The following is an 11,945-nucleotide window of genomic DNA, read 5'->3' as shown; positions in this document are numbered from 1 at the left end:
ACACACAGAGCAGGGCTGATCAGGGGGTTGGGGCGCCTTCCCCTTATACACGAACAGAGCAGGGTGGATAGGGAGGTAGTGGCCCCACCCCCTGTCACACACAGAGCCGCAGGGCGATCAGGGGGTTTGGGCGCTGCCCCCTGTCACGCTGCTCCAGGGGCCAGGAGGCCTCGTGGCTCCGCTGATCCCGGTGCTGGGAGGCCTCGCGGCTCCGCTGATCCCGGATTCGGGAGGCCTTGTGGCTCTGCTTGACACAGGGGCAGTGAGGCCTCGCTGCTCCGCTGATCCCAGTGCTGGGAGGCCTCGCGGCTCTGCTTGACACAGGGGCAGTGAGGCCTCGCTGCTCCGCTGATCCCAGTGCTGGGAGGCCTCGCGGCTCCGCTTGACACGGGCAGTGAGGCCTCGCTGCTCCGCTTATCCCGGATTCGGGAGGCCTTGTGGCTCTGCTGATCCCAGGCTGGGAGGCCTCTCGGCTCTGCTTGACACAGGGGCAGTGAGGCCTCGCTGCTCCGCTGATCCCAGTGCTGGGAGGCCTCGCGGCTCCGCTTGACACAGGGGCAGTGAGGCCTCGCTGCTCCGCTTATCCCGGATTCGGGAGGCCTTGTGGCTCCGCTGATCCCAGGCTGGGAGGCCTCGCTGCTCCGCTGATCCTGGTGCTGGGAGGCCTCGTGGCTCTGCTTGACACAGGGGCAGTGAGGCCTCGCTGCTCCACTGATCCCGGTGCTGGGAGGCATATTACCCTTTTACTATATAGGATAGAGGCCTGGTGCACGGGTGGGTGCCAGCTGGTTTGCCCTGAAGGGTGTCCTGTATCAGGGTGGGGGTCCCGCTTGGGTGCCTGGCCAGCCTGGGTGAGGGGATTATGGCTGTTTGCAGTTGGTCACACCCCCTTCAGGGTGGGAGTCCCCACTGGGGTGCCTGGCCAGCCTGGATGAGGGGATGATGGCTGTTTGCAGCTGGTCACACCCCCTTCAGGGTGGGGGTCCCCACTGGGGTGCCTGGCCAGTCTGGGTGAGGGGCTGAGGGCTGTTTTCAGGCTGGCGGGTGACTGAAGCTCCCAACCTCTCCTTTTTTCCTTTTTTTTTTTTTTTTTTTATTATTCTGGGATTTATTTACCTTCTATGGCTGTCACTGGAGCTGAGAGCTGGCTTTAGCTGTGAGACCTTGGCTGCTGAAAGCAGGTTTCTGGGCTTTGTTTACCTTCTGTATTTGAAACTTTGTTGCAACTCCAGCTCTGAGATCCCGGCAGGTTTCTGGGGTTTTGTTTAGCTTCTATATTTGTAACAATGTTTCTTAGAGAGCAGCTCAGAGCCCAGCAGTGGCAGGCAGGGAACCTTGGCTTCCTCCGTCAGTGGAGCAAGCAAGCCTCCTGTTCGCGTCAGTTGCCTGGCTGCCGGCCGCCATCTTGGTTGGCAGTTAATTTGCATATCACCCTGATTAGCCAATGGGAAGGGTAGCGAAGTTATGGCTAATCACCATGTTTCTCTTTTATTAGATAGGATGGCACAGAATTGTACTTTTTAAAATGGTAAATTTTATGTTAAAGAAAGAAGAAAAATTGGGGCTGGGGCTGGGGCTGCTGCTTGTTAAATGGGGTCAGGAGTACCAGCAGTTCCCATGTGGTTGGAGAATCTAGACCAGCCGTGGGCAAACTACAGCCCGCGGGCCGGATCCGGCCCTTTTGAAATGAATAAAACTAAAAAAAAAAAAGACTGTACCCTTTTATGTAATGATGTTTACTTTGAATTTATATTAGTTCACACAAACACTCCATCCATGCTTTTGTTCCGGCCCTCCGGTCCAGTTTAAGAACCCATTGTGGCCCTCGAGTCAAAAAGTTTGTCCACCCCTGATCTAGACATTGAGAGTAATTTCTGAACATGTTAGAAAAGGAGGTTATGATAAAAGGTTGGGGTATCTGATTATTGATTTGAGAAGTGATATTCCAGATAAAATCTGGAATGTGTAACCCTTAGGGAATTTGAGCTTGGGAGACAGCAAAATTCAAATTCTAGCCTTGTCATTTTTTTTTAGCCCTGTCATTTTATCATATAACTAAAGCTTTCTGAACTTTTGTCTGTTTTGTATTTGTTAAAAAACCTATAGTAATTAAGATTATTGATTGGTAAAAAACCCACAAACTAGAAGTGCTAACACATAGGTAGGAAACTTAAAATAACAAAAATAGAGGAGAAATATTTGAGGAAATAATAGAGATTGATTCTCCAGAATTAAAAAGAGATGAGAGATCTCATATTGAAAAGGCCCAAATAGGATACCAAATAGAGTTTAAAAAAAACACCTCCATCTAGACATATTATAGTGAAATTTAAGATTGTCAGAGAAAGAGAAAAGTCTAAAGCTTACCCAAGAGAATAAATAATATTATTAAGGAACAAGACTCAAATTGACAATACTCTTTTAAACAGCAATATAGACTACTAGAGGGCTGGTGCACGAAATTCATGAACGGGGTATGGGAAGGGGAAGGGTGTCCCCTCAGCCCGGCCTGCACCCTCTCGCAATCCGCGACCCTTTGGGGGATGTCCGACTGCCAGTTTAGGCCCGGGATTGGGCCTAAACTGGCAGTCGGACATCCCTCTCGCAATCTGGGACTGCTGGCTCCTAACTGCTCGCCTGCCTGCCTGCCTGATCGCCCCAAATCACTCGCCTGCCTGTCTGATCGCCCCTGACCATTCGCCTGCCTGCCTGATCGCCCCTAACCACTCTGCCTGATCAGCCCTAACTACCTCTGCCTTGGCCCCCGCTGCATGGCTTTGTCTGGAATGACGTCCGGCTATCTGGTCTAATTAGTATATTATGCTCTTATTATTATAGATAAGAAGATGATAGAGTAATATATTTTGAGTATTGAAAAGATTATTGAAAGAAAATAACTTTAAACCCTGAATTCAACCAACTGTTGTTCAAGTAGAAGAGCATGATTAAAATATTCTCCAATGTATTGAATATTAAAATATTCTCAAGATATTGAAGATCAGCCATACAGAGTCCAACAGGGGGAACATTTCTGAGGAAGAACGCAGATGAGTAGAGAAATCTAGCAGATCCTATTAGATGTGTAATGTACACATGTAAGATGTGTAAAGAATGACCAAGTACCAAAGTAAAGATTGTTGTCTAAAAAATGAGCCAGGTTAAAGAAAAGAAATAGAGGAAGTATATCAATAACACATGATGAAGATTGGGTAGAAGGGAGATCAGGGACATGAGGGCATGGTAAAGTTCTTGGCTTGATAAAAGGTAAAACATTTTAGTTACCAATAGAAAGAATGTAAAAAGAAGTTCAGAAAAAGCAATGGACAAATTGAAATAATAAAGTCAGTTAAAAGGCAGAGATTGATGACTTAAAAAAATCCAATATGTTTTTTTATAAGAAATAACCTAAATCATAATATAAAGTCATATAGGTGGAGGGGCATGGATCAGATGTATATGAAAATATCTGAAAATTGAGCATACTAACAAAGCATTTGCTTATGAGGGTGTTATATCTATCGATAGTTATATTAGAAATTAAAACTGAAAATTAAAAAAAACTTGTTTAAAAATAGCAATAATATAACCCCTTGTATGTTAACATAAGTAACATTTTAATGAAAAATAACTATTGTACTAAACAGCAAAGGAATTTAGTGGGAAGAATAATAGTATTTTATGCATTTTCGTAAATTTCTTTAACCATCTGATTTAATAAAACATACTTAGAGTCTGTTATCTGCTTTTGCATTCACTCTGTTGCAATATGTTGTTTTGATTGGGGTACATGAGGAGAATCCTAGGCCTTGTAGATCTTTTGAAACAGTCTGGGGAACCCTCGGGAGTCACACTTTGAAAATTGCTTTTTCTGTACAAATTTCTTTGCTATTGCCCCTCTTCCTCCAATTTGGTGTCTTCTGCATTGATTATAGTTTTCTCATTTTCTGTATTCCCTCCCACCTTCCATTTTTGTTTTTTATTTCCTACCTTACTTGTTATTCTTCTCCAGTTTCAGATTGATCTTCAAGTCTTCACTGATAATTCTAGTGTCTGTGACTATCTCTTCTTCAAAATTTATTGGCAAATATAGTTGGTTAACTGGAGGATATTTAAGTGTTATAAGTTTTCTTGTGTGTTTTCTCTTTCCAGTTATATTATAAAGCTCCTTTTTTTTTTTTTTTAAAAGCAGGGACTCTAAAAATTGACAAGACAAAGGAAGAGTTTCTCCTAGCACAGTGTTAGGTACAAAGTAATATTTGTTGGTTGATAGGAAGTAACATTCTCCAGGAGAGCACATAGAGATCACAAATTCTCTTGGTTTTAAATGTTTTTTTTTTTAGAAAACTATAGTATCTGCTACATGGTAATACTTTTGGTATTACAAATAATGGTTTCTTTTTTCTTTTTCTTTTAAGAGATCTTTATAACTAAAACCATCTTCAGTTTAGGCTTGTTGATACTGCAAGTCATTTTTTTTTATTGTTGATATTATTACAGATATCCCCCATTTTCCCTCCTTTGCTGCCCTCCACCCACACCCTACCCTCCCTGCAAGCTACTTACTGATTCATTTATTTTCTTTCCATTTCAGAAAAAAGCCAAAGGTCAAGAGCTGTTTGATCAGATTACATACCACTTGGATCTTATTGAAAGCGACTATTTCGGACTGAGATTTATGGATTCAGCACAAGTAGCAGTGAGTAGCTGTTTTTTGGAGGTTCCAATATGGGGGCAGAAATGGAAAATTTCAGATAATGTGCTAAGTGCTACAGGCTACTTTTTTTTTTAAGGCTACATATTCTTAATGTGCTCTTTTTCCCTTTGATTTCCTTCTTATTATGATATGCTTATTTTTTTTTTTTAAAAAAGTGAGTTCTAACCCTAACCCAAATTATTAGAGTATGATTTTTGTGGATGAGGATTGGAAATCTGTGTTTTTAATAACCAGTGGAGTTTGTTCTTGGGCATATTAGAATTGGAGAAGCACTGTGTAATGGAAAGAATGCCAGTTTTGTAGGTAAGAAGTTTCCAACTTGCAAATTTAAGGCGAGTGGACTAAGGTCCCTTCCAGATCTGTGATTATGGATCAATAAATAGATGGTCTTTGACATGTGCATTTCAAATGAGAGAACTGTATATGTAATAGGGTAGGAAGTTGGAGGCTTTTCAAAGAACCGAGTATTGTACTAGGATTTAACTGGAGGATATTTGGAAGAAAGTAGTAGGTAAGATTGAAAGGTGAATTAGTGATCTCATCCAAACTGAATACCAGAAGTGTTACATATGTTCATGTACCGCATAACGTGTCAGTGACAGACCACATATACCACAGTGGTTCCAAAAGATTACAATGGAGCTAAAAATTTCTATTGCCTAGTGATGTAGTAGTCCAGTGCTATGCTATTTTAAATAAATTTAGTGTTGCTGCCTAAGTATTCAGTGTTTACAAAATCTACAGTAGTATACAGACATATCCTATGCCTTCCCATTCACTCACCACTCATTCATTCACTGACTCACCTAGAGCAACTTTCAGTCCTGCAAGTTCCATTCATGCTAAGTGCCCTACACAGGTGTACCATTTTAAATTTTTTATGCTGTGTTTTACTGTGCCTTTTCTATGTTTGGATATGTTTAGGCACACACAATGTTTATTGAATTCATTTCTGGTCTACTACCTAGTCTGATGAAGGCTTGCTTGACTAGTTTAATATCATTCAGTCTTGCAATCAGATGAAAAAATAAATGCTTTTAGGGACATACAGTTTATAGTTCACTGTTTTTCGAGGAGTCAAGGGGGAAAGAGGTAGAAGTATGCCAATGTTAGGTTTCAGGCACTTAAAATATTTAAGTGCATGTGGAAAAAAATAGACATTCAGTCATTGCTAAGTTGTATTATTCACTCTTTGCTAATATCAGCAATTATTGAATTCTAAATCCCCAAATGATTATTTTTTCCTTTTATTTGATACATATCAAAGGGGAAATGCCTTTCTTGCCTTTTCGTTCTCTACTCTTTAGTTCTAGTTTATCCCTTCTAATACCCAGAAATCTAGGCATTAAGATTAAATTTATGTAGGCTTACTTATTTTCTGTCTTTGCTGTCACTAAAATACTCTAAACCAGCAATTTTTAACCCTTTTCATTGCATGACATGCAGACTAATTACTAAAATTCTGCAGCACACCAAAAAATATATTTTTACTATTCTGGCAAAAACAAAATAGGTGTAATTTTGATTCATTCACACTAGACGACTATTGTTGTATTGGCTGTTGTCGTTTTTTAAATTTTACAATCTCAGGGAAAAGAGGTCAGTGCCCCTGACTTAAATAATCAGGTATTGTGTCTTAAAAATTCTTGTGGCACATCAGTTGAAAATCACTGCTCTAAACTATGTGAATTGAGCTGAAAGAACAATAATTGGTAGATGAGAACTATTAAAAATAAATTCTAGATAGTACTTTAAATATTCTTAAAGTGCTAAATCACTTGATTTCATAACTATTCTATATAAGAAAAGCCTAATATGCAAATTGTCCCTTCGATTGGAGGTTCGACCTAGGGGGTGAGGCCAACTGTCCACAGCCCCTCCTCCCAGACGGCCCGGCCTGCAGCGGTGGCAGGCAACTGGGGGAAGGAAGGCCCTGCCGGCAGCCAGCAGCCGCTAGGGACCCTACTGTGTACGAATTTTGTGCACTGGGCCTCTAGTTGAAAATAAGCTCTAGCCCTCACTTGATTCCATAACTATTAAAAATAAACTCTAGCCCTGACTGGATAGAGTGTCCGCCCATGTACTAAAGGATCCTGGGTTTGAAGGGCCCTCAGTTAGATTTTGGTTGAGAACACGTACCTTGGTTGCAGGCTTAATCCCCAGCCCTGGTTGGGGCATGTGTGGGAGGCAACCAATCGATGTGTCTCTCACATAGATGTTTCTTGTTCTCTCTCTCTCTGTTTTGCACCCTCCCTTCTACTCTATCTAAAAATCAATGGAAAAATATCCTTGGGTGAGGATTAACAAAAAACAAACAAAAAGACCCCTCTAGATGACACTTTAAGTGCTAACTCACTTGGTTCTATGACAGTCTTAATGACATTAAATAAACGTAGAGAAGACTGTTAGTTATTTGTTGTGTGGCCAGTTTTAACTCCAGCATGAAACAAAATTGAAATTTATAAAACACTTCAATTTTTTGGTGAAAATAGTGAACATAATGATAGCTCAAGTGGATTTTTTGGCCAGGATCATTTATGTAAACACAATGATTTTCATATTTCTTTGTCATATTTATTGTGTCGACAAAACTGTAGAATCAAAAGGGAGTTAGGCAGTTGTAAATTACACTGCTAGGAACATAGGGGTGCATATATCCTTTCTGACTGGTGTTTTGGGTTTCTTAGGTTATATTCCTAGAAGTGGGGTTACTGGGTCAAATGGCAGTTCCATTTTTAATTTTTTGAGGAAACTCCATACTATTTTCCGCAGTGGCTGCACCAGTCTGCATTCCCCCCAGCAGTGTACTAACTTCCCTTTTCTCCACATCCTTGCCAACACTTGTCGTTTGTTGATTTGTTGATGATAGCCATTCTGATAGGTGTGAGGTGGTATCAGGATGTTGGCAAGGATGTAGTGTCTTTTTGATTTGCATCTCTTGGATGATTAGTGACTTTGAGCATTTTTTAATATGTCTCTTGGCCATCTGTATGTTCACTTTGGAGAAGTGTCTATTTAGGTCCTTTGCCCATTTTGTGATGGGATTGTTTGTCTTCCTTTTGTTGTATGAGTTTCCTATATATTTAGGAGATTAATCCCTTAGCAGATGTATCATTGCCAAATATGTTCTCCCATACAATGGGCTCCCTTTTTGTTTTGTTGATGGTTTCTTTTGCAGTGCAGAAGCTTTTTATTTTGATGTAGTCCCGTTTATTTTCTCCTTAGTTTCCATTGTCCTAGGAGATGTATTGGTAAACATACTGCTACGAGAGATGTCTGAGATTTTGCTGTCTATGGTTTCCTCTAGGACTTTTATGGTTTCACGTCTTACATTTAAGTATTTTATCTATGTTGAGTTTATTCTTGTGTATGGTGTAAGTTGGTGGTCTAGTTTCATTATTTTGCATGTATCTGTCCAATTCTTCCAACACCATCTATTAAAGAGACTGTCTTACTCCATTGTATGCTCTTGCCTCCTTTGTCAAATATTAATTGAGCATAATCGCTTGGGTTGATTTCTGGGTTCTTTGTTCTGTTCCATTGTTCTATATGCCTGTTCTTGTGCCAGTACCAGGCTGTTTTGAGCACAATGAATTTGTAGTATAACTTGATATCTGGAATTGTGATTCCTCCAACTTTGTTCTTCTTGAGATTGCTGCAGGGGTCTTTTTTGGTTTTATATACATTTTTGGAATGTTTGTTCTAAGTTTGTGAAATATGCTGTTGGTATTTTAATAGGGATTGCATTGAATCTGTAGATTGCTTTGAGGAGTAAGGATAATTTAATGTTAATTCTACCAATCCATAAACATGATATATTCTTCCACTTGTTTATATCTTCCTCTGTCTCTTTTTTCTACGTTCTGCAGTTTTTGGAGTACAGGTCTTTTACCTCTTTGGCTAAGTTTATTCCTAAGTATCTTAATTTTTTGGTTGCAGTGGTAAATGGGATTGTTTTTTTAGTTTCTCTTTTTGAGAGTTCACTATTATGTATAAAAATGCTATGGATTTTGGGGTGTTATTTTTGTATTCTGCTGCTTTTCCGAATTCGTTTATTAAGTCTAGTAGTTTTTTGATGGAGTCTTTAGGGTTTTCTATGTACAGTATCATGTCATCTGGGAATAATGAGAGTTTTAGTTCCTCCTTTCCAATTTGGATGCCTTTTGTTTCTTCTTGTCTGATTGGAAGTGAGTACTATGTTGAACAAGAGTGGGGAAAGCGGACATCCCTGTCTTGCTCCTGTTCTTAGGGGTAATGGTTTTAGTTTTTGCCCATTGACTATGATGTTGGCTGTATGTTTGTCATATATGGCCTTTATTATGTTGAGGTATGAGCCCTCTATTCTAACTTTGCTGAGAGTTTTTATCAAAAAAGGGTGTTGGATTTTGTCGAATGCTTTTTCTGCATCAGTTGATATGATCATGTGATTTTGGTTTTGCAATCTGTTTGTCAATATAACATTTATTGATTTGCAAATATTGTACCAGACTTGCATCCCCAGAATAAATCCCACTTGGTTATAATGTATGATCTATTTAATGTATTGCAGGATCTGATTTGCTAAAATTTTCTTGAGGATTTTAGCGTCTATGTTCATTAGGGATGTTGGCCTGTTGTTCTCTTTCTTTGTAGTGTCTTTATCTGGTTTTGGAATTAGGGTAATGCTGGCCTCTTAGGAAGAGTTTGGAAGTGTTCTTTTCTCTTGAATTTTTTGGAATAGTTTGAGGAGAATAGGTGTTCTTCTTTGAGTATTTGGTAAAACTCCTCTATGAACCCATCTGGACCAGGGCTTTTGTTGCCTAGGGATTTTTTGATTATTGCTTCAATTCCATCAGTAGTTATTGGCCTATTCAGGTTTTCTGATTCTTCCTGATTGAGTTTTGGAAGGTTGTATTTTTCTAGGAATATGTCCATTTTGTCCAGGCTGTCCCATTTGTTGGAATAAAGTAGTTCATGATTTTTTTTTACGATCCGTTGTATTTCTGTGGGGTCAGTTGTTACTTCACCTCTTTCTGTTTCTGATTTTGTTTATTTGGGTCCTCTCTCTCTGTTTCCTGGTGAGTCTGGCTAGAGGTTCATCAATCTTGTTTATCCTTTCAAAGAACCAGCTCTTGGTTTTATTGATATTTTGTATTGGATTTTTTTTGGTCTCTTTATCATTTATTTCAGCTCTGATCATTATTATTTCCTTCCTTCTACTTATTCTGGGCGTTTCTTGTTATTCTTTTTCTAATTCTTTAAGTTGTAGTGTTAGATAACTTATTACCACTTTTTCTTGTTTTTTTTGAGGTAGGCCTATAGTGCTATGAGCTTCCCTCTCAGGACTGCTTTCACTGTGTCACATAGATTTTAGATTGTTTTATGTTCATTTTCATTTGTTTCCAAGGTGTTTTTTTTTTATTTCTTCTTTGATCTCTTTGGTAACCCAATCATTGTTTAACTAGAGACCCATTGCACGACATTCGTGCACTGTGTGTGTGTGTTTGTGGGGGTGTCCCTCAGCCCGGCCTGTGCCCTTTCGCAGTCTGGGAGCCCTTGGGGGATGTCCGACTGATGGCTTTTCAGGGAGAGGGCCTATGCTGTCAGTTGGACATCCTTAGCGCTGCTGTGGTGGTGGTGGGCAGCTGTGCTCGCCAGTCGTCAGGCCGGCTTGTGGTTAAGCGGCGCTCCCCCGTTGGAGCGTACTGACCACCAGGGGGCAGCTCCTGCGTTGAGCGTCTGCCCCCTGGTGGTCAGTGCGTGTCATAGCGACTGGTCATTCTGCCTTTTGGGCGCTTTGCATATTACCCTTTTATTATATAGAATAGCAAGCTATTTAGCCTCCAGGTATTTGATTGTTTTTGAGCGTTTTTATTGTAGCTGATTTCTAATTCCATGCCATTGTGGTCTGAGAAGGTGCTTGATGTTTTTTCAGTTTTCTTGAATTTGTAGAGACTTAGCTTGTGTCCTAACATGAGGTCAATCTTTGAAAATGCCCTATGTGCACTTGAGAAGAATGTATATTCTGTAGCTTTGGAGTGGAAGATAACAGTTAGTTTCATCTGTTCTAGACTGTCATTTAGGATTGCTGTTTCCTTGTTGATTTTTTGTCTAGAAGATTTATCCAGTGATGTTAGTCCCCTACTGTGATTGTATTGCTGTCAACCTCTCCTTGATATCCTCAGAAGTTTTTTTTATATGTTTAGATGCTCCTGTATTGGGTGCATATATGTTTACCAGAGTCATAGCCTCTTGTATTGATCCCTTTAGTATTATGAAGTGGTCTTCCTTATCTCTTGTTATGGCCTTCACTTTGAGGTCTATTTTTTCAGATATAAGTATTGCTATCCCAGCTTTTTATTTTTTATTTTTCATTTCCATTTGCCTGGAAATTTTGCTTTTTAAAAAGTTGTTTACCTTTGCTTATACTAGCTTATTTTATGTGAATATGTGAAAAGGTGTTTATATTTAATTAAAAAAACATTTTTATTCATTTCAGAGAGCTAGGAAGAGGGAGAGAGAGAAACATCAATGATGAGAGAGTGTCATCAATCGGCTGCCTCCTGCATGCCACCTACTGGGGACTGAGCCCAGAACTCAGACATGTGCCCTGACCAGGAATCAAACTGGTGAACTCTTGGTTCATGGGTCGATGTTCAACCACTGAGCCACACTGGCTGTGCTATATTTAATTTTGTAGTTGAAACAATCTCATATTTACAGCAAAGTTGCAGGACACTATAAATATTTTCTGGAACCATCTGAGAGAGAGTTGCAGATAAGATGTTCCATCACCCCTGAATTCTTCAGTGTATGTTTCCTAAGTGTATGTTTCCTACAAACAAGCATATTCTCTTGGATAACTCAATACAACTGACAAAACCAGAAAGTTAATTTAACATTGTGGCATTACCACCCTCCATTGAAGTTAAGCCAATTGCCCCTTGAGTGTTCTTTATAGCCATAAGATCCAGTTCAGAATCACACTTTACATTAGTTGTCATGTCTTTTCGTGGTCTTCAGACTAGAATATCGCAGTTCCTCAGTCTTTCCTTGACTTCCATGACCTTTACACTTTTGAAGATACAGGACAGTTATTTTGTAGGTTATCTCCATTTTGGTGTTCTCTGATGTTTCCTCATGGAGTAGGCTAATCTTAGACTCCTTTGGCAGGAAATAACAGAGAAGTGATCCTGTGTTCTCACCCGTTCTATCGGGTGACCTTTAATTTCATTGTGTCCCATTACTGTTG

At 40.0% G+C, this 11,945-nt stretch overlaps 1 protein-coding gene across 6 annotated transcripts in view; it reads left to right on the top strand.

Moving 5' to 3' along the window:
* EPB41L5 (erythrocyte membrane protein band 4.1 like 5) overlaps positions 1-11,945 on the top strand; it is a 165,307-nt gene that overhangs the window by 23,587 nt on the left and 129,775 nt on the right. For all 6 annotated transcript variants that reach the window (XM_023762502.1, XM_014464388.2, XM_023762501.1 and 3 more), the window contains exon 3: positions 4,592-4,696. In XM_023762502.1, coding sequence (XP_023618270.1) covers positions 4,592-4,696 — 105 coding nt within the window. The remainder of the gene's footprint in view (positions 1-4,591; positions 4,697-11,945) is intronic.

This window comes from Myotis lucifugus, unplaced genomic scaffold, assembly GCF_000147115.1.
Source record: "Myotis lucifugus unplaced genomic scaffold, Myoluc2.0 scaffold_247, whole genome shotgun sequence".
Lineage (NCBI taxonomy): Eukaryota > Metazoa > Chordata > Mammalia > Chiroptera > Vespertilionidae > Myotis > Myotis lucifugus.
The sequence above is the reverse complement of the archived record's forward strand: the minus strand, read 5'-3'. Positions and strand labels throughout refer to the sequence as shown.